Consider the following 27,704-nt stretch of genomic DNA (forward strand, 5'->3'; position numbering starts at 1 on the left):
CTAACCCTAAAATATGAATTGCCATTGAAATATGAAATCCCACTTCAACAGCAGGGGACTGCATTTGGTTGTTTGCAACAAAGCTCTCAGAAGTGTCTTTGCTGGAAAAGCTTGCAGCGTTAGGGCTGTTTTCTGTTTTGTTTCATGGAGGGAATAGAAATGGCTTTACCATCAAGTAAGCTGCAATGGATGACATTTTTAGCTCTAAATGTTCAAGGCAAAAATCTGCCACTCTTCCATGGAGACAAAATTTCACTTCCTATAGTGCTCCTTGGGTACAGACCCTCAAATTTTAGTCTTTCTTAATTCACAGCCTGCTACCAGTTCCCTAAGAGAGGTGGAGGCTGCTCAGTAGACTTGCAGGAATGGGGGAGAGTAGCTTTTCACAGAACCCATAAAACCAGCTCACCAACCTTATGTGCACTGTTATTAGTTCAGATTTACAGCGAACAGACAAGACACCACCCAGGAGGTTCATGTCCAGGTTCATTTTTGCCCACCATGGATTTCCTTCCTGCAGCAGCTACACTGTTCTGTCTTGTTTTTTTAAACTGTGCAGGGATGAAGGACATCTTATCCAGGAGCACAGGAAAGGCCAAAACAGCATCCAGCTGAAATCCAACGTGCCTTGAACACACTTCTGCCTGTGCTCAGGGAAACAAACTCCTGCAATATAGCAAATACAATTACATCCTGCTGCACACTTCCATCATCACAAAAGCAAATAAAACAATGGACACTTCTCATGTTGGACTTCGGCAAAAGACATTTATTATTATTATTATTATTATTGTTGTTGTGTTGCTGTTGTACCTCCCTCTGCTCTGCCCACAGTGGTGGCATAAATGCTGTTACCATATTGTAGCTGATGATGCCGGTGTACAAATCAAAATCCATCTTAATTTCAAACTCCATTAGAAACACAGGAAAAAAGATCAACATTTACGAAATGTAAAGGGAAAAATGGTATGGAAAGAATTCTTTTTTTTTTTTATTTTTCAAGCTTCCAAGACAGTATTACAAACAACAGAGAGCAAAGTAAAGCTAGAAATGAAATACTTGACAGCATCTGTTTAAAAATTACAGCTAAGAAACCTAATAAAAGTTGAATAAACAGTTACTAGAAATAAAAATTTTTACACATATGATAGTTGTCTGGGATTTTTATTTCTTCAAAATAATTCATACAAATGGTTACAGTCACAAACATGATTTTAACCAAAAATATTGCTAGCCTACCACATTACCAGGAAGGAATCAATGTAGGCAATGAAATGCTGCTACTTTTCAGTAGTCTAGTGCCTTTTCCAGATACCACCAATAATATATACTTTAACTGGTGACAAAAAGCACAACGCTCGTTTATACAAAACCTTCTTTTTTCCTCAAAATCTCTTTGCAAGGTTGTCTTCATTTTGAAATAAGGGAATTCATGCCAAAATTAGGAGAAACTGTTTTTTCTTTTGTTTACTAAATTATTCTAAAAAATAAGACAAGCAGGTAGAAAAAACAATGCACTGTGTGGCGTAGAAAGAAAAATGGGAAAAATTCATTGTCCTGAGAAGTTTGCCAACTGCCTCATTTTTGGGCATGTCTTAAAATATAAAAGAAAGGATTTTTAATCTCAAAATTGGTTTGTTGAATGCCTCCCTTATGTTTTTCCTTGTTGACAGCTAAGCAAACAAACCCTTTTTAATGTTCTAAAAACTGTACACAGACAAGTACATTCATGATATAATTAACTACTAACTTCTCTTGCTTAACAAAGAACCCATAGGACACAGAAACAGTGAATCAGTCCACTGGACAGGGACAAACTACAATTTATACGGAGGAAAAAAATGTTTCCAAATCTTCTTTTTTTGTCTCCCACCTTTTCCTTTTATACTGTATATTGGACCAGTTTCTAAACCAATAATCGTCTCCTCCTGTAAGTTCATGGTTTTTGCCTTTAATCAAAATCCAGGGGTTTGTCTTGTTGTTTTGTTTTTCCACACGCTGAAGTTGAGCTCTCCGATGCTGGGAATGCTGTTCTCGTAGGCTACAATTGGTCGCTTGGGTGGTCTCTATCGGCTTCTGGTTTGACAGTTTGGCCGGGGGAAGGAGCGTGGGGCGGGTGGGCTACAGCAGGGAGGCCGTGTGATAAAGACATGGGGTTGGGGACTATTCCTTCTACTGCTGCAGGTATGCCAGTGGAAGCCACGCTTACGACGCCCGGGGGATACCTGCTGGGAGGAGAAAACAGGAGCACACGTTAAAACCATGAGGTGACCCACCAGAAAGCCCACCCTTGCCTCCTCCTGCAGCTACAGAGACACTTCTTTTGTTTTCAGAGCAGCTATGAAGACAGGGAGTTAAGCTCCAGATGAGATGCCATATGCAGATGCTGATAAACAAAGCAGGAGATGCTGTATTTTACCTGAATGAGAAATAAAGGTTTGCTAGATTGTTTCTTCAGATTTAACAGCGCGAGTGACAGCACAGCAAAGGAAAAAAACTGGAAGTATTGCTCTTCTCAAAGCATAACCTCAACCAGAATTAATTCTGGCTGGGTCTGTGCAATATCTGTTCTCTATGACTTTGCTTCAAGTTGACCTTCAGGGTTGTTTTTTTTCTCTTTCATTCTCATGTAGAAGGGTTTAGATTTTCATTGTTGTGGTTTGAAAAAGTATTTCTTGCAGTCCTAGCTTTGTGATAGCTCCCCCCAAAAAGCAATTATACTCCCACAATCCTCAGATGATATTCAGATGCCTATTGAATCTGAGTAACTTCTTCAGCATAAAACTTGCCACTGCACTTGTCTGAAAGAGAACCAGTCCTAGTTATACACAGGACAGGTGCTTTAGGGGCACTGCAAGAAAGAGAGATGCAAACACAAAAACTGTGGATGGTTTTAAAGATTTCTTACTCTATCTGGAAAAACACCGAGACCTAAATATTTTATGACACACCACAACAAAAAAAAAAATGATTCAGCTTGATTTTATGATGGATCTGACATCATCGGGCTAAAAAAAGTCTTGCAAATCTACTGCCTCAATCCCAAAGTTCAGATGTAATTGGTGAACACTGGCATTTCGCACTGCTGCATATAAACAACAGCTACACATGAATTTAATAAAAATATGTTTTCTTTTTAGTCAAATACCTCAATATCTATTTGCAAGTTATGTCACGCTGGACACTCAACACTGACCTTTTGCCTCCCCTCCTCATCACAAAGCTGCACATCCATCCCTTGTTCTCTCCTGATTATTATTCTGCTCACCCAAGCATCCTAAAGGGAGCGTTATCCATTCGAAAGTCCAAGCACACAAACCTACCACTCACAGCACCTTTTGCTACACAAGTATTTACTTAGGGCTGCATGGGAGAAAAGGCACTTGTAGGCTTGTCAAGCTTTTTCAAATATCATGTTATTCTGCTGTTGATTTTCACCTGATAAAGAGTTTAATGCTGAATTTCATCCCATTTCCACAGCATCTTTTCTAAGGCAATAGATGTTTGTGCTGCTCATCCTAAATTCCCCTCAAACTGACAGAAAATTAGTGCAGAACTTACACAAAACTCAGAGGAGAAAAAAAGCTGGATGCAAGTACATTTACTTGTTCTTTTGGATTCCACCACAGAAACCATCATGGGAAGTGCTTTTTGCAAACACTGTGCCAGAGGGGCTCAGCATGGCTACCCAACACGGCACAGGGACAACGAGGACACCACACACTGGTCTGGTCATCCTGGGAAAGTTTCTTTACAAAAGGCTGACTACAATCTGGGATGGATAACCAGGATGTGACAGATCACACCACCTGTAGGCCAGATAACTTTGTTCCCAATTGTACACATATTTACAGGGCTTCCTATGCTAATTCCTTCTCCAGAGAGGTTCCTTAGAATTAATTTGCAGTTGCTAATGGAATTAGTTGCTTGTTTCAGTAACTCCATTTGAATCTTATTAATCAAATTTGCTTCAATTCCTATGAAAACTGTCAGACAGGGTATTGTTTTACTTGTTCTAATTTAATTTTGAAACAGCTTATCTGTTACCCTAGGTGCTTTGCAAAACACAACATGACATAAACTTCCATTTAGAAGTCCTACACAGCAGCTGTTCCCAACATAATCTCTACTTTCTAACAACACATTCCCTGAGCTTCAACACACTGGAACTGGGAGCAGTCAAGGAGAGTGCAAATTCTGCAATTGCATTTTCCTCAGGAAAAAAAGCCAGAGCTTCCCCTTGTGAAAATGGACAGTGCTGAATCAGGAGCATTAGCAGTTACCTCATGAGCACATTAAGCAGTTCAAACTACACAGTCTGTATATGAAATTTCCCCTTGGACACCAAGTTATGATAGCCAGGACTCCACCTGCCAGCACCTCTCCTCAGGTACAGGTTTCCTTCAGATTTTCAGTAATGCCAAGAGGCCCTACAATTGTTTGTGGCAGCAGCCAAAATACAGAAAACATATTGCTCTACAGAAACTGTATTTTACTTGACAACTCCTAGCTCTGCCTTGCCATTCTCTTTCTGTAATTTTTGTCTCTTTTCAATTTAATCATCAGTGTTGTTCAAATCCTATCTCTGAAAGGAAGGTAAAAACTCAATGGCCTCTACCCACCAGCATTTCTATTCTATATAATCTTCCCTTTTGTTGCTATTTAATGCTTTTCTATTCTTAACCAGAAAATATACTCCCTCCAGCACTTCATGAAGTTTCTCCCTATCTTCCTCCTCTGGCAGCAAGAAGACATTTTCCAGGTAAAATGTTCACTGAATTAAATTTTTGTAAAAGCAGAAGCGAGAGATCAATTACACCTCCTCTGTTACTTCACAGTGTTCCTTCCCCTTCCCCCACGTAGTCTTAATTTAGGAAAAAAGATACATTGTAATTCTTAATTACAATGAAAGGCAACTTTAATTTCTATGTTAATCCACTGTATTTGTTAAAGTGCAGAAGCATCTTGAACTATGTGAAGGTCTGTTTAAGAAACTGAAGAGGTTAAAAATTTAAGTACATGCTGTTATCATGCATTACAGAGTCTGAAAATCACCAGTGAAGTCCCTCAACACGAAATAACTTCTGAATTACCAAAATCCAGCTCTTCTCATCTGAGTACCTCTATAGTATTCATAGATACCATTCATAGAATGGTTTTGGTTGGAAGGGACCTTAAAGATCATCCAATTCCAACCCACTGCCATGGGCAGGGACACCTTCCTCTAGACCAGGCTGCTGAGACCCTCACCCAGCCTTCTCATCTCCTACCTGTTAGAAGGCAGGAAGATATGTCAACATGTCTATAAACGGTACAATCACTGTTTACTGGCTGTTAAATTTCACTTTGCCCATGACCTGCCTGCTCTGTGACACAGGAAATGGTAGGGGGTTATTTAACAGGCAGCTCAGTAACAAACACACAGTAATAGCACAAGACCCGGGTATATTATGCTGCTTCACCAAGACCACTACAAGTAATTCCTTCTCAGGAATATTGTGAATCTTTACTCATGGGATAGGTCCTGTTTGCATGACCTTTTGTGCTGATGGGGCAGCTTGCATTTCGCACAGTAAATGGTTTTGTTTCCCACAGAATACGGGGATATTCAGATCTAGATTATATTCAGCTGACGAATGCTCAATGCTCTTGGCTTGGGATAATATCTGATAATTTGAGAGTTCTGTCCTACATCAAAATACAAGTAAATGATATAACCAGAATAAAACAGCCTCGTTAGTTTTAGTTCACTGAAAGAGCTATTTGCATTTTTTAACATATAAATTATTATCCCAGGTCTTATCTTCTAATGTAATTACATGACTACAATACAGTTATTAGCACATCTGAAACTTCATACTGCCTTGTGAAAGACTCCAGAACTCACTTAGCTGAACATAATCTTGGACTGCAAAGCAAAGATGGAAAAATTTGGTTTAAACAATCAATTCAAACACTGTACTTAATCCAGGTAGGAATTAAGCATCAGCAAACACTGCTATTGAAACCAATTTCTTCATAAAACCTGAGCTTCAAGTGCTGCATATTTTGTACTGCACATAACTGCCTTCACCCACATTCAAACACTATTCTATCACCTCTGCAAAAAGAAGCTTTTAATATTTATTGTATAACTGTTGACGTCTGCCTCAAAATTCCCCACATGAGTTTTATTTTGTGTTTGAAAGTAATTGTGAAGTCAGAATTTTACAATGAATTTTCTTTATTGAAAAAACTGACTGAAACAATGTCTTAAAAAGTCATTCAGTCCTGTGTTTATCCTGCTTAAATTGAATACATATGGTCTTTACCTTGTAAATCATTAAGTCTCAAAACATTCCTAAGCTAAAATTAATTTCTGGCTGTGAAGCCTGCTTCTGCTGGACTTGTGACCCCCAAAATGAGAACAAAAACCTTCATTTTATTTGGGCATGGAACCCTGTTCTTAACTGCCATGACAGAGTTGGAGTTATTACCCCCAGTCTAGCAACACCTGCCTTTAAGCCTCAATTACACTCAGCCATACCCTCACTCCTCTAAACTGGAGTCAGTGAAACCACAGGCTGCGTGGAGGAGAACACAAGTGCCTGAACTCCTCATTTAAGCATATAAAACCACACTTCTTCAGATATTTGGGGCCATGGGTACTTTTTCCAAAAATAAAAAATCTTCATGTTACATGAGATAAACACATGTTGACCATTTTAAATCCAAGTTATGCACTTATGGCTACTGACAAAGGGATTATGGCAGAGGGTGCTGACACTCCCCCACCACCTCTCCATCATTTTCTGATGAGACTGTTCCAAGTCACTGGGACAGAAGAGCTTTGCTTCACTTCTCAGCTGTGCACAGCTGGGTTCCCATATGGAGTAAGTAACACAAAACCAGGGATCCCCTCCCTATTAAAAGCACAACGTAGTGCTCCTAAAGAAGGGCAAAGATAAGGTGGCTGAATGAATAAGGACAGGGGAAAAATTAGGATAAAGAGGTATGACAAAATAACGAAAGGACTGCACTGTCCCTTCCCTCAAAGCATCAAGGGAAGCATCTGTTTGTAGCTTTCTCAGCCACTTTCATCCTACTTATGTGTAAATACCATACTGGAAGATTAAAAAACTGCAGATGTTTTTCATAAATAAAAACTGTCTGAAGCTGGCTACTAGGAAAAATCTGTTGCTAGAACAGCTGCTAGGGATAAAGGACAGAGAGAGACTCAAGCAAACAAAGTAACTAAGGAATGTGCACATTCGATGTAAAAAATTGCCCCTTTCTATTAATTATTAAGACCTGCTTTCACAGTTGACTGAGAATAGACAGATCAAGTCCCTCAAATGCTTCTGCTTAAAAATTAAACATATAATTTAGAAAACGCTATTTTAAACATATTTTCATAATCACCACAGGCTGTTTCACTGTTTTCAATACTGAGTTACTCTTGTGTCTGGAGGCCACAAACCAACATAAGAATAGTTTATTACTGAAAGTCTATCTGCAAGCTACTGCTGCATCATTACCTTCAGCAAAAAGAAACATAAATTTCCACTGCGCTCACCAGAGATGACCAGAATTGTTTTACTTGAATATACAAACAAATGTGTGTAGTTCATATATACTAACCAAACAAAAGAGATTATATAAGAGGAATCATATTTACACAGCATGACTGACTTCAACCAGTAAAACAAGATTATTCCCCTGAATGCAACAATTATGAAAACAATACAGCTGGTGTCTAATCCAAACCCACTTCATTTATTAATAGGAAGATCTTCTATCTGTTCTCAAATACCTACATCTGAATTGAGGAGGCATTTCTCCTGCATCTTCAGCACTCTTACCTGTATGCAGCACCATTAAGCTCTGGATGAACCACTCCAGGATCCATGCTGGCCCAATGTGTAGCTGCAGTCAAATGATCTTTGTTAACACAGTTTTTCAGACTGTCTGGAATACGACCTAGGATGAAGTGAGGGAGAGGAAGTAAATATACACAAAAATTGTAGGCCTTATGCTCTTAATGTGTTTATGCTAAAAATAGTAAAAAATATTTGCAGGTTTAAATAAAAATGTAAAATTACATTGAGAGCTTGGTTTTGATCCTCATTGTTTCTCCTTTGCCTGGGACTTAATAATGGCCAAAATACTCTGCATAATATTGATTTCTCTTTCTCTCTTTGTGTCTTGCGAACAAGGTCTCAATAAAACCCAAATCCGCAAGATTCAAGCTTTCCATGAAGCTGTAACTTGAATATAGAGTGCAACTACCACTCAAATTCAATAATGCAGCCTCCTGCTCCGAGTCTTTAACACCACTTTCCTCCTTTTCCCTCCATTTCTAACAGCAGAAAAAGCACTTAGTGAAGAATGTAAGATTCTGAATAGAATTCTGCCATAAACCTGGATATGACCAACACCCTGTCCTCCTGATCTTCCCTTAATTTATCTCAACTGCTCTTCACATTTATTTACTATCATGTATTAACCCTCAGCCATCCCTTTCATTCCTACAAAAAATGAAAATACACGAGGAATTTCCCTTCTTCATTTCTTCAAAACCTTTGCTTAACCTCTGAAGTATAACTGAAGTTTTAAGACTGTCAACCTGATTCAGCACATAACTGGACAACCCCCTCTGTCTGTCTTCTGGAGAACTATCTCCACCCCTGTAACAAATGACATGAACAGATATAAGATGTTTTGTTCATGGCAATATGAATATTTCCACCTATTCCAATCGGAGGAAGATCAATTGGAGCCAGTGTTTTTTCTGACATCTGTTTTAATGTATCTTTTCTAAAGTTCAATCTTACTGTGCATTTGCACAAACAGGGGTAGAAAGAAGTAAGTTTGGGTCCACCCCTGCTACTGTTGGCAATGGTACTCCAGAAACACTTTCAAAAAATCACCATCCTCCATCATTAAAGAATTCAGGCTTACGTCTTCAGCTTCCTATTGGAAATTAGATTAAGGACTTCACTACTCTTTGCCTGCTCTTTCTATCCATCAGCCTGGTCACAAAGAGGTGCTAAAAAAGCCTGTCACAAAATTGCCTTTAGTGTAGTGGATACCATCAAATACTTGTTACTCCATGACTTCCACTGACATCACAAAACTTGTCACATCTCCTGTGCACAAGCTGAAAAGGTTCTTTTTTCCTCAGTATCAGACAAGATGAGGTATATGCCCCACTATGGGTAGATTCCTACCATTCTCCTGATTAGAAATCATATTCTAAATGTAGCTGAAATACACATCCATCTCAACTTCTGCCAAAACTGTCCACAAATTTAAACAGCATCTTTCTTCTTCTGATGTTTATCCTTCTTAATCATGTCTTCCTCTTTGCCCCTCTCATTCTTCATTTTGCTAACTTCTGTAAGCATGTTCTACTAGTTCTCCCCTTAAAAGCAGTATCTGTTTATTTTAAGATTTTACTTGCCATGCTCGCCTTCTCCTTGCTTCCAACTACTGCTTTCAGTGGTCCTCTTTATTTCATACTTGGAATGCTTTCAAGTTTAAAAAGATATTTAAAGATATTTAATCTCTGCTTATTATTTTTATTTTATACATCACAACACCATCGACCTCTTGGCAACAGCACAACCACTTAACGTCTTTATTGTCAGATGGTAGCCACAGTCTACATTCCTACTGCACACCTTTTTCCAATTATTTTCCCTCTCTACACTCTCTCTCTGCTGTGTTCCCCTATGGCTTTCACATATCCATCTTTATTTCACATATCCTGTATCTTTCCTACATGTTTCACAGCAATTCAGTGTCGTTCTCACCTCCCTAACGCTGGTCTCTGTTTGATCTTACTACAAACCATATGCAAACACTGAAGTGCTGACAGCCCCGACACAAATCAGTGATACAGATTGCTAAGAGCACAATCACACACTTTAAGAAATCCTGGGTCTGCCCTCCTAGGCACCTATGTTTGGGCTACTGCACAAATTTAACATAAAACTAGCTCTGGATAGCTCTTATTTAGTTTCCAGACCGTAGCCTATTAATGTTTATTTGCACATTAATCCTCCCTCAAGCAGGTATCGGATGATGGTTCGTGCCACCTCTCCTGGAGTTATCTGGGAGCAGGGAACAGTTATACAACACCCTGACAAACAAATGTACTACTGGAGTTCTTCTGGAGTACTGGCACAAGGATCAGTTCCAGCAAAGGGATGGTCAGGCTCTTTAGGTCACCTCTAAAACAGAGCGAAATAGTCCGGTAAAGGACAATTCAGATCAGGAGTTTAAGAGGGGCCTTTAATTAGCATCCAGGAGAATCTTCTTTCTGCACAAGCTATAAATGAAACTAAATTGCCCAGCCTCTCTAGGCACAAGCCAGAGGGAAGGCTACTGCCAGTGCTTTTTGTATAGCAGAGCAATGTGTTGGCACTGAGCTACTCTCAAGGTGACACAGATGGCCCTGCATGTCTGCAGAGCATTCAGACTGTATCGCCAAGGGGGAAACAGCAAAGTCCAACTAAAGAGAAAACATTAGTGCTTAATGAATCATTTTCCAGTATGAAAATCCTTCCTTTTATTTTAGGCTACAAGGGATTCAAACCAATGCCAAATGGCTCAGTCTTCTCATTTTATTTATTAGCAGTGCATGTTAGAGACATAACTGTTTTCTCTTATGTGAGCAGTTTACAATTACATGGTAGTTATATAACAAAGACACTTTGCCCTTTAAAATGCCAGGCTTCTTTAGCAATGCTTTAAAGAGAGGAACATCTAAAATAGAATAAACTCCCAACAAAATACTTTGACGTAGAGAATCAGAACTGTTCCTGCCAAGTATAAGGGGGAACACAGGAAAAGCTAAGAAAGACACCAGCAATACCAGGATGCCTTGCAGCCAATACTTACATGCAACAAAGAAGAAAGGCAGCAGATTTTTCACATTTAAATACACTTCTCTTATACGAAAAAAACCACTTATTTTGAAGTGCCTGCCTTCCTTTGTAATTGCAAAGAACCTCCAAAACAACCTGTTCCAGTTCTGAGAACAGACTTAGTGGGCATTTGCTCATTTTTGTGTTCCAAATACTAGAAAAGGCAAACAAAACCTAAGGCTGATTCTTTTCGGCATCTTCCAAGACTGAAGAAAAAAAGGTTTGTTAAGAAGAACGAGGCAGGGAAGGAGCCAATAAGGTGAGTGAGTACCTGTGATCGCCCTTCGGATCTCTCGTGCTGCTTCCTCCCGCATCTCAATTGAGGCTTGTTCACTATACCAGGCTGCATGTGGGGTACAGATCAGGTTTGGTGCATCCTTCAAGGGGCCCTGACTAAAGCTAAATGAAGATTTAAAACAAGATCAAATGACAAAAAATATTGGGGGAGGAGGGAGAGGAAAGGGCGGGGGGGGGGGAGGAATCCAGATGGATTTGTACATACACAGATTAATTTTTACAACAGAAAAGAATTGCATTTCTATTCTTCGGTGGGCTTAATTCTGTCAGTTAATTTAATACACTACTCATAGTATAAATAAGCAACAATCACTATGAGTAATACACTACTCATAGTATAAATAAGCAACAATCAAAGGGTAGAACCTAAGTATAGCAGCAACATTAGCTTCTGTCCAATGCACTTATTGTAACTGCAGCCACTGCCACTCCAGTTCTGGGGCAGAAATGCATAAAGCAAAACCCAAATTAAATCAGGATGCCATTCCATTTGTCCAGTTCATCACAATTTTACTTTTACTGCATTAGCCAAGAAAGCTCTGTTCTTTCAGTCAATGTGACGTTCAGTCATTTAAATAAAAAAAATCTTACAATTATTTCCAAATCAGAAGTGTGACCATCAGCACACAAGTTTTTTTGATAATTCAGTTGTTATTTTTCCATTATTTTTAACTAATTTTTTTCTTTCCCGTTCCTTTATAGAAACGCCACAGAAAGAAGGAAATTTACTTTTCAGATTGATTTTCAGGGAAGGCAATGAATCTGTGTAAAAGTGTTATCACAGATACAGAGTAAAGAAACTGAAAATAATGGAAACTTGCTCCTCCTATTTATTTCCAGCTTTAATATTCTTGCAGTCATCTGTAACAACGGGAGAACAAATACTTTAAGACAAAAGCGTGCTTTCAGAGTTGGACATAATTCAAAAAAGAGATAGATTTCATCTGTAGTTCAATAAACATCAAAATATCTGGCAAAACTCTTGAATAAAGAGTTGCATGCTGCGATCAGATAGACATGCAGCACTGAAGCCAAAGGAAATTGTGGCTGTAATCCTGCAACTGAATCTCTGCAGATGGCATCTCCATGCAGTAAATGGGGCTTCCTAGAGGTGCAACGGGCTGCTCGTGCAGATCCGAGAGCGGAACCGGGAAGAATGTATGGAGCTGGAAGTCCCTTGAGCTGCTAAGACTCTGGCTTTGCACAGCACTACTGCATTGTAATGACTACATTTAGGAGTAAATGAACGCAGAGTATGCATAAATAAAATTAAATATTTGTGATGAGGCATTGTGCCTCAGTAGATATAAAAATTCTGACTAAAGGGACGCTCTTCTAATTTTTCAAAGCTACTATTCCCCAGCCCCAAGCTGGTATGAGAGATACTGTCCTCTGCCCTGTATCTGTTTCTCTTCAAAAACTTTTGTGGATTATTCCAGTTAAAATTAACATTTCTCCCTGTCCAGACTGAAAAAGGCTTGTCACACACAAGGACTAAGCTACAGCAGCCTATTCTCAAGGACATATGAATAGGCTCATTTCTGATTAGGAGTGCAGATATCGCAGTGCCAGTGCCACTTAGGGGAGTGGTACATTTCTGCCTTAAAACACTGGACTTCTGAGTCATTCAGAAAGTCAGGCTTGTGCTATCAGCCCTGCTACTGACAGCAGAGTTACTACTCCCCTGAATAAAGGGTAAAGCAAAATACAACCTGCACTCTGACAGCCTTCCTTAACTTTTTTTTTTGCAAGCTATTACATTTATGGTTTTCCTGCAGAGGCAATCTGGACAAAAATATGTCTTTTCCTTCAGAGAGGTGTCATAAAGCAGTTATTTCTCACACCACATCTCAACTCTTTGCCTTTGAAAAACTCTGTTCAGACATCAATATTAGTTGCCTCCAGAGCTGCATCAATGACAAAGGTGCACTCCCCCTCAAAGCCACGGCCAAAGCCATGCCCAGGATTTGAACCAAAGCCCCTGCTGCTTCTACTAAATAAACCCACTGATTTTTTTTTTTAAAGGAATTAAATCTTGGATGTGGCTTTTTTCACTTCTGACCACATACACAAGCTCCATCTACATTTGCATTAGTCCAGTGCTGCACAAAGTCATGTTGCTTTGCTAAGGAGTCTTTAGCTACCAAATGAACGGAAAACTCAGTTTACTTGTTGCTGTTGATTGTATCATGCACTAAGACTTAAAAATAAGAAAGTGAACGAAATAAAAAGAAAAGAAAAGGAAAAGCACCTGAATGGTTCTGACTCATGTACATCTAAGGCTGCCCCTCGTATCCTTCCTTCCTTCAGGGCCTGTGCAAGTGCTTTTTCGTCTACTAACCCACCTCGAGCTGTGTTGACCAGGAAAGCCCCTTGTCTCATCTAGGGAAAGTTAAAAACAAGAATGATGAAATAAAAATAAATGAAATAAAATCGTTGTGGCATTATTTTTTACTCAAAAGAAGCATCCATTACAACAAAGGCTATTCAGCTGGTTTAAACTGTAACACAGTTGTCTTCCCTTTCCATTGGAAAGTACCACAAAATGTGATGCTTCTAACATAAAATGCTATTTCACAGCACTTAATAACCTTTTGTTTCTTGTAAGTAGTGCCTTTTAATAGAAGCGTTGTTTCAGATATTGTGCAGTAACATGATCAAAAGATACAACTGTGCATATGAAAGTGACAGATCATTTTATGCCTTTTTCTTTCACTGTGAAATTGCATGAGACAGAAACTACAGCACATTCTTAAACAAATTCATACTTTGTGGCTTTCAACTTTCACACAAATAAAAGCCTACATGATTTTTTCAGAAAAATCAATGCTTTTGGATTTTCAAACACTTTTCCCTTTAGTTGCCAAAACACAGTAGATGTATGTATTATTTATTTTTGTTACTTCAGCTTCCTCCTCCCCTGTGAGACTTTTCAAATAAAGGCCTAAAGAATTCTTCTATTATTCAATTAAAAGGCATGAAAATGAATTTGGTTGAGAACGCTGTGTGCCCAGGAGAGAAGCTGTGCTGTGCATTGTGCAGATTAGCATTGTAGATGACACTGCTTGGGGAGAACTACAAGAATTTACACCACAATATATCCACAACTTGAAAACAAATAAGAGAGATGGTACAGAAAAAACCATAAACTACTACATCCTGCTTCCAGCCACCCTAATACTTCATCTTTTACCAGATGTCTCAAACACTTCAGTGCGTGAAGGCAAAGGGTATGAAGAGCAGGAACCATGGTGAAGATGAATTATAAAAATCTCATTTTGTACTGACTCCGTCTCTCACCAAACGAATAAGAAAACCCCAACATTTTGACACCGACTTGAAACCTACACATCAAACTAAACCTTATGTAAATGGATCCTAATGCTGAAAGACTGATTCAAAATGCCAAATTCATGAACAACAAGGAGGTTTGGATGACAGTCAGCTATGAGGATTTTTTTTGTTTTTACGAGATCGTAGGGAGTATAACATACATATGCTTGCAGTGTTTTACAAGGAAAAAACCCACCATATTTTACTGGCCAACTCTCTAGGTTTACTGTGGCCCTGCCTCTCTCCATTTGCAGATTCCTGGGACAACAGAGAACCATCCATTGGTGTGTACAGCAAAACCAAACTCCACTTACAGGAGCAGAACTAAAGAATGCTTCTCTCAGTTTTATGTAAGTAACTTGGGAATTAGAACAGTAAAGAAATGGGGACAAGATCTTAAGTTGGTCTATTAACAACATGACATTCCTTATGGGAATTACCACTGCATCGCCAATACCTGGATCAGCTGTGAGAATTACTATTAAAACTAGCACAGGTGGGCTCAAAAAGACAATCACACCTGCTGTGTCATATCAGCTCGTGGGAGCTCATATACCCTTCCCATCTCTGAGCAAAGGGGTAACTTGAGTTTAAAGTACAGCTTGCTGAATTTATATGCCCTCTGAAGGACTTGAACATTTTCACTGAAGTGAGCCTAGATAAAATCTTCTGTCCACTCTGTCCAACAACCTTGCTTCAGTTTTCATTTCAGGGCTATTTACAAAACTCTAAAACTAGTACTAAGACAAGTTCAAATCAAACAGAACATGGCTGCATTCTAGTGGGAATGAATTAAGTGACTCATGATAAACTGCCAGGGTGGATGCAGCTGGAGATGATTCCTAACAATGGGTGGAAGCGTGAAAGAGCTTCACAGCTAGAACTGCTGACAGCTGTTAAATTTACCTACACTAAACCTGCACAGCTGCTTTAGAATTTATTGTGTTTTAACTGCAGTGTCTTCTTCTCCTTCTCAAATCTGTAACACTAAAAGATGACCTCAGTTTCTCTTAAGAGCACCTGATTATCACAGGTTCAATGAAACTTCTGTGAACTACTCTGGGAGTACAAGGACAAGCAGGATGGCTAGGCAGAATGCTGACTAATTCAAGAGAAAAGCTACTGAAAGACTGACACCAAATATTCAAACACATTTAAGGTTATGTAATTTCACATTCTAAACAAAATTCAGGGTTAGACTTTAGTGAAATGAGACGCACCACACTTCTCTGTATGTTGCTTAAAAATTGGTTATTACATGAACATGCAATATGGGACAGAAGTGGCATGCAATGCTCTCTAGAAGTTTTAGGCCAATTCTAACATCTGTCTGCCTAAATCATGATCGGGAGACACAAACTAAGTATTCAGAGGTGTCACAATTTTATGGTTTTCATATCTGCTTTTACTGTACAGACTGCTTCACCCAAACTCTTATACAAAGCAGAAACTGTCTTCTAATATTTTAATCCTTGCTTTGATCATGAAAGGAAACACATGGCAGGATAGATGTTTGCAATATACTTTCCAGTGCAGATTTTATTATAGGCATTTCATTTCAGACGGTATTACTCAGTTTTAACATGCTTCTCTTTGTTTCTCTGAATAATGCACTAAGCCTTCTCCAAACCTTGTCACATTTATCCACCTCCACTCAAAAACTTCCTGTGATAAACTGGCCCTAGTTTCACATCTGCTGTATAATGAGTGACCACTGCTCAGTGGTCCCACTGAATTCAGTGTGATTCTGTTTGGGTCCAGATGTCTGCTTGCAAAGACATCTAACCATGTAATAACCACTGCATGTACACAGGCACACAACAAAAGGAAATGTTCCGGGTAGGGTGACAGAGCTCTGTTCTCTTAGAGGTTTCATTTTAAGCTTCTTAATTTTTTCGAGTTTTAAATCCCAAATCCTGATTTTATGTTGGGATGGATTTGCAAAATCCTTCAACTCTCAAATCAAGAAGTGTGTTATACTGTCCGTTTTCTGCCACAATCCTACACGACTGTGGAACATGTTCAGTAAGTATTTCAGTTCTAAAGTTCAGGAGTAGTGGGTGCAAACTATTTCTCAGAAGACAAGCAATGATTTTACTTCAAAAGAGTGCTACTGTCATTGTTACCAACACATACAACACTCTATATGAAGAACAGCAAAATCAACTGTTCTATCTTAGGGTTTCTTCCCTGAACACTGTCTCCATTCTTACATCTCAGCATCGTATTTCTCTCTGTCACCTACACTGAGGTCAGAGTCAGAAGCCAAACATTTAACGAAAAAACTTACTACCAAATTAGTTCAGTAACAGAGCGCTTACTGTACTCAGATTTTGAAATTATTTTAATATTACCTAGAACTTTGGGGAGGGGATAGTACTAATTCCAAGAAACATTATTTTTCCCAATAACACAATGCTGTAAATGAGCTCCATCCACGAAGTGCTCTGTGAGCATCGGGACTGAGCACAGGGGGGAGCCATTTAGTCACAATCCTTCAATTGCATCGAAAGAACTCAAACTGAGGAACAAGAGTGAAAGGCAGAATTGCTACCTGAAAATACACATGTAAAGGAAGTCGCTACTCCACGACATAGGAAAAGTATTTTTATATCAAGGCCACTTTATTAAATCTGAACGACATTAAGAAGAGCAACTTATTTCTGCAAATGCAATGTTACCGAGCCAAAAAGACAGTAAAGGCAACAATACGTAAGTCACCAGCTATTTCCTAATCAACTATAAACCTGTATGATTACAAAAGCAGCAAAAGGGAAAGAAATTTCTTTCAAATGAGAATCTACCTATTTACATAAATAAACGCTACACAGAGTTGGCAACCAGCACCAGTGTGGAGGGCGCCCACAGAGATTATTACCTGCTTTATGGTGAAGTCATTAATAAGATGATGATTGTGTTCATTCAAGTTGCAGTGCAGGGTAACACAGTCACTGTGGAACAGCAGGTCCTGCAAAGTGCTCACCCGCTGCAGTCCCAGAGCACGCTCCATGCCATCCGAGAGGTACGGGTCATAGAAAATCACACTGAAGCCAAAGGCTTTGGCACGTAGTGCTACTGCTTGCCCAACACGCCCTAGAACAAGACAAACACGCAATGAGAACAGATGTGGAGCAGCTGGTGTGAGGTAGTCTCCTCCTTCCTAATGGGAATGCTTGCATCAAACTATAACGCTTTGTACAGCAAGTGGAAGAGCAGAAAATAGAGGCAGCCCCCACCCCACTCAAAATCATCACTAAGATCAGAAATGATACATCTGGACTGTTTCACACTGCCTTGTTTGAAACAAAGCAGGAGGTTTGCACCTTTTGTAACCAGATATCTGAAATGCCAGAAGATGTCACGTAATCTGCAATAATCTGTGTAATACAAGGCTTGCCTGCTGGGCCTGTTTATGGCAAAACACCACTGCCTGTGAACACATCCTGCCAAGGACTTAGTCTAACCCATGTCAAACCAGCTGGCTCTAATAAAAAGCTATAAAATTAATCCACAAAAATGGATGCAATGAAAGATAATTTGTTTAATCTGAAGCGCAATCATTCTCAATGCATGAAATCGCCTTTCTAAACTAGTATTTTCTTTCACTTTGAGCAACACCCTTCCAGCATTAAAATGCCTACAAGAATCCTGTCATTGAAGGCTTTAAAATAAATTTTATTCAGCTACCTAAACGATAAATAAACACCATTCATCATATGGCACTAGTTAAGAAGAGTGCTGCCTCACTTGCAATTCACATTGACCTTTGCCTTTCTGTTCCACTTTCCTTACTGCCACATTTCAAGACTTGTGCCCAAAACTGCTGACATGCTGACATGATTCCATGCCACATGTATCAGGGGCTGTGTTATTTCCCTTTGACACACTACCAGTAAAACACACAGAAAAAAACTGAGTACACCTGATGAGTTACAGGTATTTTGAAGAGCGAGAACTAACACACTTTTCAAGTTAGAAGCCTACACACTAAATACTCACATTAGAGTATTACAAATGTTGGATAAAGATGTTTCAAAAGCATCACTTGACAAAGCATAATAATAACGTCTCATTTGAAAAAAAAAAAAACCACCCAAAAAAGTCAAGAAGTTTTCTTTTGTAACATCTGAGTTTGTTCAAAAAAGCATCAAATTAACCCAGGGAAATCCCATCTCTTCCCAATTGTGCTTGAAGGGATTTCCCTCTGCTTTTCAGTTTCTCTTTGAATAAACTTGAGAAGCCATAGGAAGAAAGGTTTTTTGTTGATCATTTAACCTGAACACAGCAATTCTGCAGTGCTTAGTGACAGATGTGCTTGGAATAATAAACAGTAAGTCAACCTGATAGGGGCTGTTTGCTTTACTTTGGGGACAACAAGTTAAAATACTCCTCAAAATCTTTTATTTCAGTACTTGCATGCACGTTATTTATTTGCTTTCCAAGCTGTTTTTGTAAATTTGAAATAGAAAATTTTCAGCACAAACACTGTATTATTTTCAAATTTTGGCATGTTAACAGCTCAAGAAATCAGTCACACAACTGTAAACACTCTTTATTTTTTTTTAACAAAGCAAATAGCTGTTACTCCAGCTCCATTCATTTTCACATGCAACATTCTGTCATCTGCTCTTTCTTACACTCTTTACAACACTAATACCTGAGGGGATTCATGACAGTGAAATCTCTCACAACAGACTCTCCAGTAAAAGCCACACTCCCCATTCACTGCAACCAGGCCAATAAACCAAAACCTTCTTCAATGGGCACAGAAGTTTCCTTCTGAAACACTTGGGAATCATGCCTGTACTTCTAACGAGAACTGTCCTATTACAATCATTTTATGGGATAAAACTCTTCTGCAATTGACAATTCATATTTAGTCTCAGTCATTACACACACACAGAGATGGACACACATAATTCGCCAATTCCTCTCTAAACTAAAATCCAACCACCACAAAACCTATAATGCTTTCTAACCTTTCCAAAAAAAAGTTGTAAAGTAGAAGACTCTCCTGGGCACGAGGGGTAGCTCAAAACCTACCTCAGCAGCTCACAAGCAATACATCACACAAATCATCCCACCTTTGGGACGACTCTATGTTAAGAGCATATAGAATAGTTATGAATGTGCATGGCTGCTTCCAGGGAAGGCAAAATCTTAACTTCAAAACATTGAGTGAACTTCTTGTTCTGTGGTGTGAGAAGAATGCAGAAAATGCATGTTGCATACGATTGCAAAAAAAAGCAGAAAGCAACAAAAGCCTATTTTAGAAATTAGAGATTTATATAAAGTTCTAGCAAGGTCCATGCATCATTTCAAAAGAGAGACTCAAAAACACTCGAGTCTCCTATTACATCCATTCACTCCCCCACAAGTCTCACAACTTCCCCCAAGTGTCCCAATTTGTAGGTGTCTCTGACCTTGACTCTGCCAATGACTTGAGTGTGACAGTACAGCAGCTGCAGTTGTCAGTGACCCTGCTCAGCCCTTGGGCAATGAACACTCCTCCTATGCTGGTACTACAAAGTTTTATAGAACAACCTTGATACCATGGAAACATTGATGACCTGCCTGAAGGCTTCTGTGGAAAGGAAAAGTGCTTTCACTTAGCAGCTCTTCCCTGCCATAGAGAATATGGCTATTTTTTTCCTGCTTCTTGGAGAACTGTGCAATGTGGATGGTAATACCACCCAACTCTTAATCCTTATTGTCTTATAATGCAGGTTAGTAATTAGGCCAACATCTAGGTAGGACTGTGGGACTGCTGAGAAAATACAGCACGTGAGGAAAGACAAACTGAGGGATGAGATTCACTACGATGTGGGGACAAACTTGGAAGAATTTCACCTTTCTCAAGTGAGGAAATGCATTAGCTATTAGTCATCAGCATTTGTCACTGCGAAGGAAAAGGGAAGGGAGTGTGACTTCACTGTTATAAAATTATTATTAGAGCAGAACCAGGTCCACCTATCCATTCAATTACTTACATGCTGCTGATCATAAATATTCTTTCTTCAAAAAAAAAATCCTATATGTCTAAATCTAAGGCGGAAAGGCAGCTTTTTTTCTTTTAAACGCAGGGCTTACTAACAACGCTTGTGATGCATCACTTCAAATATAGGACACTGGATAGTAATAAAGATTAAAAGTGACAAAGACAGCTGTTTAATGATGTGATATTATTATATATGTAATGCTCAAAGAATCCCACACTTCACAAAACCAGAAAGAAACACAGGCTGTGCCCTAAGGAGCTCAGGGTCTAACCAAACACCACAACAATGACGGATGGGATCCAACAGGCACGTGAAGGAGGCATTAGGCTGTTGAGTCTCTGCTTATCTTCAAGCTCAATACAAGAAGAGGATGAGAGATGGGGTTAACTTTAAAGGAAGAATACAGAGTAATACGATTAAGGAGGATAGACCAAGTGTCAAAGCAGGAATATGCATGAGAGAAGGCAAAGAAAAGAGAGTGGGTGATGGAAAGAAGGCAAGTGAGTCACGAAACTTGGCTAGACCAGTGGATAAGTGAGAAGCTGAAACTTTGGAGGGAATGACATAGTCATTCCCTAGCACAGAGATAGGCAAGAGCTAGGGTGTTTCTCTTTGGCAGAACAAGAGAAAAGCCCAGGAACAGATGCAAAGAAGGGCTGGAGCTAGCTGTTGCAGCAGCAAAGTGATAAATTTAAACAACCCACTGCTAAAGAGACCACAAGTTTTGGACAAGAATAGAGAAACACAGCTGTGTTTGAGAGGAGATGATCTCAGACACACATTAACAAGAAAGGACAGAAACTGTGACACTACACAGAACTACAGAAAAGGACTTGGTAACAGATGATGAGAACTGTTTATTTTGTGTGTAATACATTCATTTCACAGCATCTGAGTGGATCATCACTTCTGACACTGACATGTTAAAATAATAAAATAATAAATTGAGGCGAAACTCCAGATGTGGGAAGAGGCCACTAGTAAAGCAACACAACCTAAGGACTTTTGTCTAAGGTCTTTTGAAGTCTTTTGGTTGTAAATACATGTTTTAGTCTGAAACTAGAGACAAGTAGCCTCTTGCAGGGATCTGTACTAGAAAAGGGAGTACCTCACAGCCTAAGTGTCTGAAGTGCTCACACAGAAACTCTAGTACAGCCACCAGTAGCACAGTCTACATTTTAACTCTTCATTAACACAGAGCTACATAGCAGTTTGTTAGAATATCTCGGAATCAAAGTGTTGTGCTTAGTCGCGTCCATGCACAAGAAGGAAGAGTGGAAGTTTCCAAAAGTGACTTTACAGCTTAATTTACCTTGAAATTGTGAATATTCTATTGTAGGAAAAGATATAGGAACAACAAAAGACCAGAGACAATGACTGGTTAATAACTGCCACAGATGTGTGCCTTTAAAATCAGATTTTGCTGGGTTTTTTTAATATACCATGCACATGAGAGGTTTGCTTTTTAAAACTAAAACCAAAACCTAGCATTCTATAAAGCTTTATGCACATATTGGCAAGGTGATTATCCGTTTGTTTCTCTATACTTTTCAGTCATTCACAACAAAAGCAACACATTACATTCACTTAAAGAAGTCAACGATGAATGACTTTTTCTAATCTCAAGTCTAAATTTGTTCAGTGGAAAAAAAAAATCCAATTACAATAGGACAGATATTTCCAGCATATACGCAATGTGAGATACACAGTACGTGAGCCAAAAGCTTAAGTTCCAAAAGCTAGGTATGCATTTCCATTTTGGAAACACTGCAGGTAACTGTCTATTACTTATGTACAGATGCTGTGACTGCGAGTGCAATAATCACCGTGTGTTTAAATGAGATGCATAATTACATGAGAATAGATTTGAGAAAGCAACTTCATGACTAACTTCTTGAAAGTCATATTTTAAAGGCAATTCTTTGATTGTGAAGATGGTTTTGGTGTATTGCACGCTCAATTAAATGAGCACTATGTAATGCCAGGCTATTTTCAGCTTCCGAAAGTAAGAGTTCGTGGCTTGAGTTGCTTGACAGCAGTGTGTAACTGGAACAGTCATTTAAGTATGATGCTTTGTTGGCAAAATCACATTATTAAGTCCTGTGGATGAATAGCACAGCAATTGCATCCACAGTGTATCAGATCTGTGTTAAGACTAGCACATGACTGAATAATTTTTATATAGAAACTGACTTCCTTGTTTTTCTTCTCTACTTCTGTAACAGACAGTAATTAATTCATCTCAAGCAAGCCTGTCCATCTGTTGGATGCTGAAACACATTTAGGGCCACTCAGAGAGGTAAGCAGGTGATTTTATTAGGCCTGGAAACATTTCAAACTTTCTTGCATGTATTTTTCCTCTCATTAGAGCTGAAATACAATTTCAGATGCAGCTCAACCAAATGCACAAACTAACTGCTCTGTAGGCTGTTACTGCAGAGAAGACTTTTCAGTTATGTAAAAAACAGTAAAAGGATAGAAGGCCAAACAGAACCAGATATGACAATGGATAAGGAATAAAACATATACATGGGACACTGGGTTGAAGTAGCAGGATCCTTGCCCTGGAAAAGGGAAGTGATGATGTCTCCTCTTACAACCAGTGTGCCTGACACCAGGCAATATGGCAACAGAAAGATGTATAGAAGCTCAAAAGAACTGAGAGAATATCAGCAACAAAATCAGTTTTCTGAGGAAAATGATTACGTCTAAAGGGAAAACATCTGAAATATATAAACAACAGGAAAGAAGAGGGATTATACACAATGTGTGACACAGAGTGGATGAAAGGGTCCCATTTTTATAGCTCAAATCTTTGTAAGTGAAGAGTATTAAACCACCTGCCAAGACAACATACCTAATCCAATAATGCCCAGGGTCTCCCCTCTGATCCTGGCAGCTCCAGAGGCCACTTCCCGAATCTGTTCAACGCTCTGTACTCTCGTGCCTTCCCGCAGAGCCTGGTGGAGCCAGGTGGTTCTCCTGTACAGGTTCAGAATGTGGCACATGGTAGAATCTGCCGTTTCTTCTACGGAGGCGGCTGGCACGTTACACACTGCAATCCCTGCAAGCAGTGGGGGAGAGCACACCAGTTGCCAAACATTCTTACTTTTTTCCCATTTCACAGCAGTTCAGGAGTATGATGCCTAAAACTACAGATATTTCGACATGTCTTGCACAAATACTAAGTTTCTGACCATAAAAGCAGACAGAATACCTGGCGTAATAGTTGATAAATACATGCTAACTCATTTTTCTGCTTTTTTAACAACTACTGTGTTTTTATTTATTGCAAACTAAGGCAAATAGTAAACAGACCACTGAAGCCACAAAAGGAGACCACTGAAGACATCAAGATAGTTTAGAACCTGAGTCCTGGTAAGCGTTTTACATTTCCACTGAGCTTGGTGTTCTGAATAGCAGAGAGAAATCTGCCTTGCTTTCAATAGTGTGGTTAACGATCGTTGTTCAGGTTTAATTGTGACTTGGCTTTTTCCTACTGAGCAGATAGGCTCCCAAAAGCCATCTATGCAAGTTACAAAAAGGATAAAATAATTTATAATGACAACAACTCTTAGAAAGCCCTCACAGGATGACTATGACTAATTCCAAATCATGTATGGGTAATCATGACACAGGGAGGGACAATCTGTTATGTGTTGCACATGGGTTTGTAGAATTACAACAGAATCCCAGTCCTTTCCTGGTCCCTCAGATTAAAGGGAGAACCCACCTAATTGTCAACAGGGAAATGCAAAATCTGCTTCTGCATGGCATGCCAAATTAAGTCCATGTTGCTAATAACTGTAAAGTTACTGGCTGAAACAGGCTTAAAATCAAGCAGCTGAAAGAGTGTTACAGATTTCCACAGAAAACTGGAAGGTGGATTGATTCAAGACTCACAATAAGCCTTTTTAACTAAAAAAACCCAGATGAGGCAACAAGTGATTGTAATTGCATCCAAGTTACCCCATTCTGCTTTTTACCTTCTAGTACTCAATACACAGCAGTTAAGTAAAATGTTTGCTTGGAAAAATTTATGTCCTTTTTGACGTGTCTCTCTTCGGTCTATGTACTGCATGTTCTCTCTCTAATCATCAGCTTCCACAAATGTTTGTCTCTCAGTTCTGCTGACTGAGACAACAAATAGCACACAGTATAATTTCACGGTGGAGAAAAAAAAAAAAAGTGTTTTGTATCCTAAAAACACCCTGTTTTCACTGTTTGGGTTTTTAACATAACTAAATATTCAGTAAGTGCTCAGCTAATGCCAGTGTATCTTATGAAGCAAGGAAGAAGAAACATTTCTTCAATAATAGCAATAACAATAATATAATATAATAAGCTCATACCATATTTATCTACATTTTACATTCAAATGCCTTTACTCTGTTGCCCATTACTTATTTTACAGCTTTTTTTTACACAAGGAACCTGTAGAACTATTTTCTTTCCTCTTCTGTGGAGATGATCGTGTCTGCTGAGTCACTGCCCTTAAACTTACAAAAAGATACACCAGCATCACATGCTGGAATATTAATCCTGGCATCCTGCAATCATCAGTGGTAGCAGGAAACTCACACTTTTTAAAAATGGGGAAAAAAGCTGGGGGAAAGGTAAAAGACTGAAAAATAACATCCCTCTAAGTACATCATAATAAACAGCTGCATTTGTTTATACAAAAAGCCTTTTTCTTAGAAGCAAAAATTCAGGTTTTAGATGGCAAAGTAAATTTAATAAGTGTGTCTCCTAACAGCTGGCATCAACCAAATAATGCTTTAAAAGGAGCCTAAAGAGTTATATTATGTATTTGGGAAGAGAAATAACAGACCTTTCTCCCTAACAGGTTTCCTCAGGAAACTGAGGGAACAAAAGTCAGGTAATTTCTCTCCTGAATTGCAGGAACTTCTTTTTCCAAATTTTTGTCCAACTTTAAAACCAGGGCTTTTTTGAAAGGCAGAGACATAGTGAATCACAAAAATCAGCAAGAGTGAGTCAAGGAGATGAAGAGACATCTCACATAGTACATTCTCATCTCATACCCATCTATCTATGCTCCCTTCCCTTTCTCCTTTTCTCCCTGTTTTCAGTGATTTTGTACACAGATTTGATACTGGAAAATGCAGGAGTCACCAGGCATTACCTTCACTCCCACTTCACCTGATTTCAGCTACACCCACGACTTCTACAGATTTTCTAGTCAACAATTAATAAAGTGAAGAAAAAGCAGATTTTATCCAAGAAACACATTTTCATGCTTTTTAAGACAGAACTGCTAATATAAAAATAACGTTTCATAGGAAAAGCTGGTAACAAACCCATGTGTCAACTGTGTGAAAAATAACTCAAGAAGTTACTGTGTAAGTTCAGGACTACGTCAGATCTCTGGTCTAACTCTACACTACATTTCAAAAGTGAATCAAAGCTTTTTATAAACAGCAGTTCACTCTCTCATTACCTCCTTGAGATGTGTATTATGTGCACTGTTTCAACAAATAGAAATTTGTCCCAGTAGTGAGTGCTTAGTATTTCATTGCAGCCATTTCACCCAAACTACTAAAATCAGAGATTTTAATTTCACTCTGTAATCTTTCCAGCATTTACTGGCTATTGACGGAGTGGACAATCCTATTTTGTAAATACTGGGATGCACAAACAGGTTGGATCCTAACTGTATAAATCAGTCTAATCACAACACAGGACCTGAATAATAGGGAATGTGGCCATTTAGTATTGCATATGAATGAGAATTTCCCAAATCTGTTGTACTCTGGCTTGAAGAACTATGTGGCTGCATTTAAGTTATAAGATTGGGTTACAATCGAGCAGAGAGACTTGCAGAAGAAACAGACAACAAACCTGCAAAGATCTTCCTCTTATCAGGAATTCTCTCCACAAATCAGACTCCTGAAGTTCTCCACTTTCTCCACTCCTGACTTGCCAGAACCTTTGATCTGTACTTAGGTTCTGGCTTTTGATCTGGGATTTTACCTGAGGCCAATCTCTACAGAGATAGATGTTTTCTGGGTCTCACAACACGTGCCTGACTGGGGCACTACTTACAATAGGCAGAACACAGCCTTGCACACTCTCAGACCTGACCTGCTCTTTATAAACTCAACAAGGAGTGGCTGGTTTGTCTCTGCTGTGCAAACTACACTGCCATCAAAACAGGTGAGTATTTTACTATCATTAGCTGATAAACAGACCACACTTCAGCTCCTCATTACACCAGTGGGGTTATTGCTAGGACTGTGTACCGCTACAAATGTTTCTAAGATCTTCCCAGAGTATAATGGGAAACATACTTGGTCACCTCAATCTTGGCAAAAACCTGAAGAAAATCTTTACTCCAAGTGGTAGGTTTACCTGTAGACTACAGGTAAGAGATAGTTTAACCTAAAGTAAGAAAAGTACAAATCAGACTGTTGCTTTTGTTGCAGTGAAACATTAAGCATCATCTCTTTTTACAGTTGCAGTACCTGAATTTATTCTAAAGCAGCAACAACTGATTCTCCTCTAAAATCGGTATTTCTATTTTATGGAGTGGTTTAGTACTAAATCTCATGCATCATAAGTAAGTCTCAGACAGTTGATAACGATCTCATTTTTTATTCAACCAGAAGTAGTACGCCACAGTGATGGAATTATATTTTGTAATTGGATTACAGCAGTAGTAGTTAAAATATACAACTGGGGTGAAAAAGAAAGAGATGAAAAATTATGGCCTTACTCCTTGGGTTTATACAGAGCAGGCAGATTGTCATCCTGTCACAAAGCTGTTAATATTATCACTTAATTAACTAATGCTAGTATTTCCATAATGAGTTTTAAACAGTCTGATGAGAAAATTATACAGCTTACATATGATGCTGGTATAAAACATACAGAAAACATTAATGCAAAGATTTAGATGCTATCAGGTTTCTGGAGGCAAGTATAAGATGAGAAATAAAGTCTGTAACTGTCATACCTAAATCTCCAGCAGATTTGATGTCAATATTATCAAAACCACTGCCAATTCGGACAATTATTCGAAGTGCTTTAAATTTCTCCAGGTCTTCTCGAGTTAAAGTGATAGTGTGATACATCAGTGCACCCACTGCTTCATTTAGTACCTATAAATAAAACAGAAGAAAAAATACTTATTTCATTTTTTTTCTTT

General features: G+C 38.8%; 1 protein-coding gene across 8 annotated transcripts in view; it reads right to left on the reverse strand.

The window, feature by feature from the left end:
* Positions 1–964: 964 nt before the first annotated feature.
* Positions 965–27,704, reverse strand: part of CTBP1 (C-terminal binding protein 1) — a 234,781-nt gene continuing 208,041 nt past the window's right edge. For 7 of the 8 annotated variants that reach the window (XM_032684891.1, XM_032684889.1, XM_032684890.1 and 4 more), the window contains 7 exons: positions 27,513–27,657; positions 23,397–23,603; positions 17,419–17,633; positions 13,459–13,589; positions 11,182–11,309; positions 7,842–7,959; positions 965–2,228 (listed from right to left, as the gene is read on the reverse strand). In XM_032684891.1, the coding sequence (XP_032540782.1) occupies positions 2,042–2,228; positions 7,842–7,959; positions 11,182–11,309; positions 13,459–13,589; positions 17,419–17,633; positions 23,397–23,603; positions 27,513–27,657 (1,131 nt within the window). In that variant the 3' untranslated portion in view covers positions 965–2,041. The remainder of the gene's footprint in view (positions 2,229–7,841; positions 7,960–11,181; positions 11,310–13,458; positions 13,590–17,418; positions 17,634–23,396; positions 23,604–27,512; positions 27,658–27,704) is intronic. The other variant, XM_032684884.1, reaches the window with a different exon arrangement.

This window comes from Chiroxiphia lanceolata, chromosome 4, assembly GCF_009829145.1.
Source record: "Chiroxiphia lanceolata isolate bChiLan1 chromosome 4, bChiLan1.pri, whole genome shotgun sequence".
In the NCBI taxonomy this organism is placed as follows: Eukaryota; Metazoa; Chordata; class Aves; order Passeriformes; family Pipridae; genus Chiroxiphia; species Chiroxiphia lanceolata.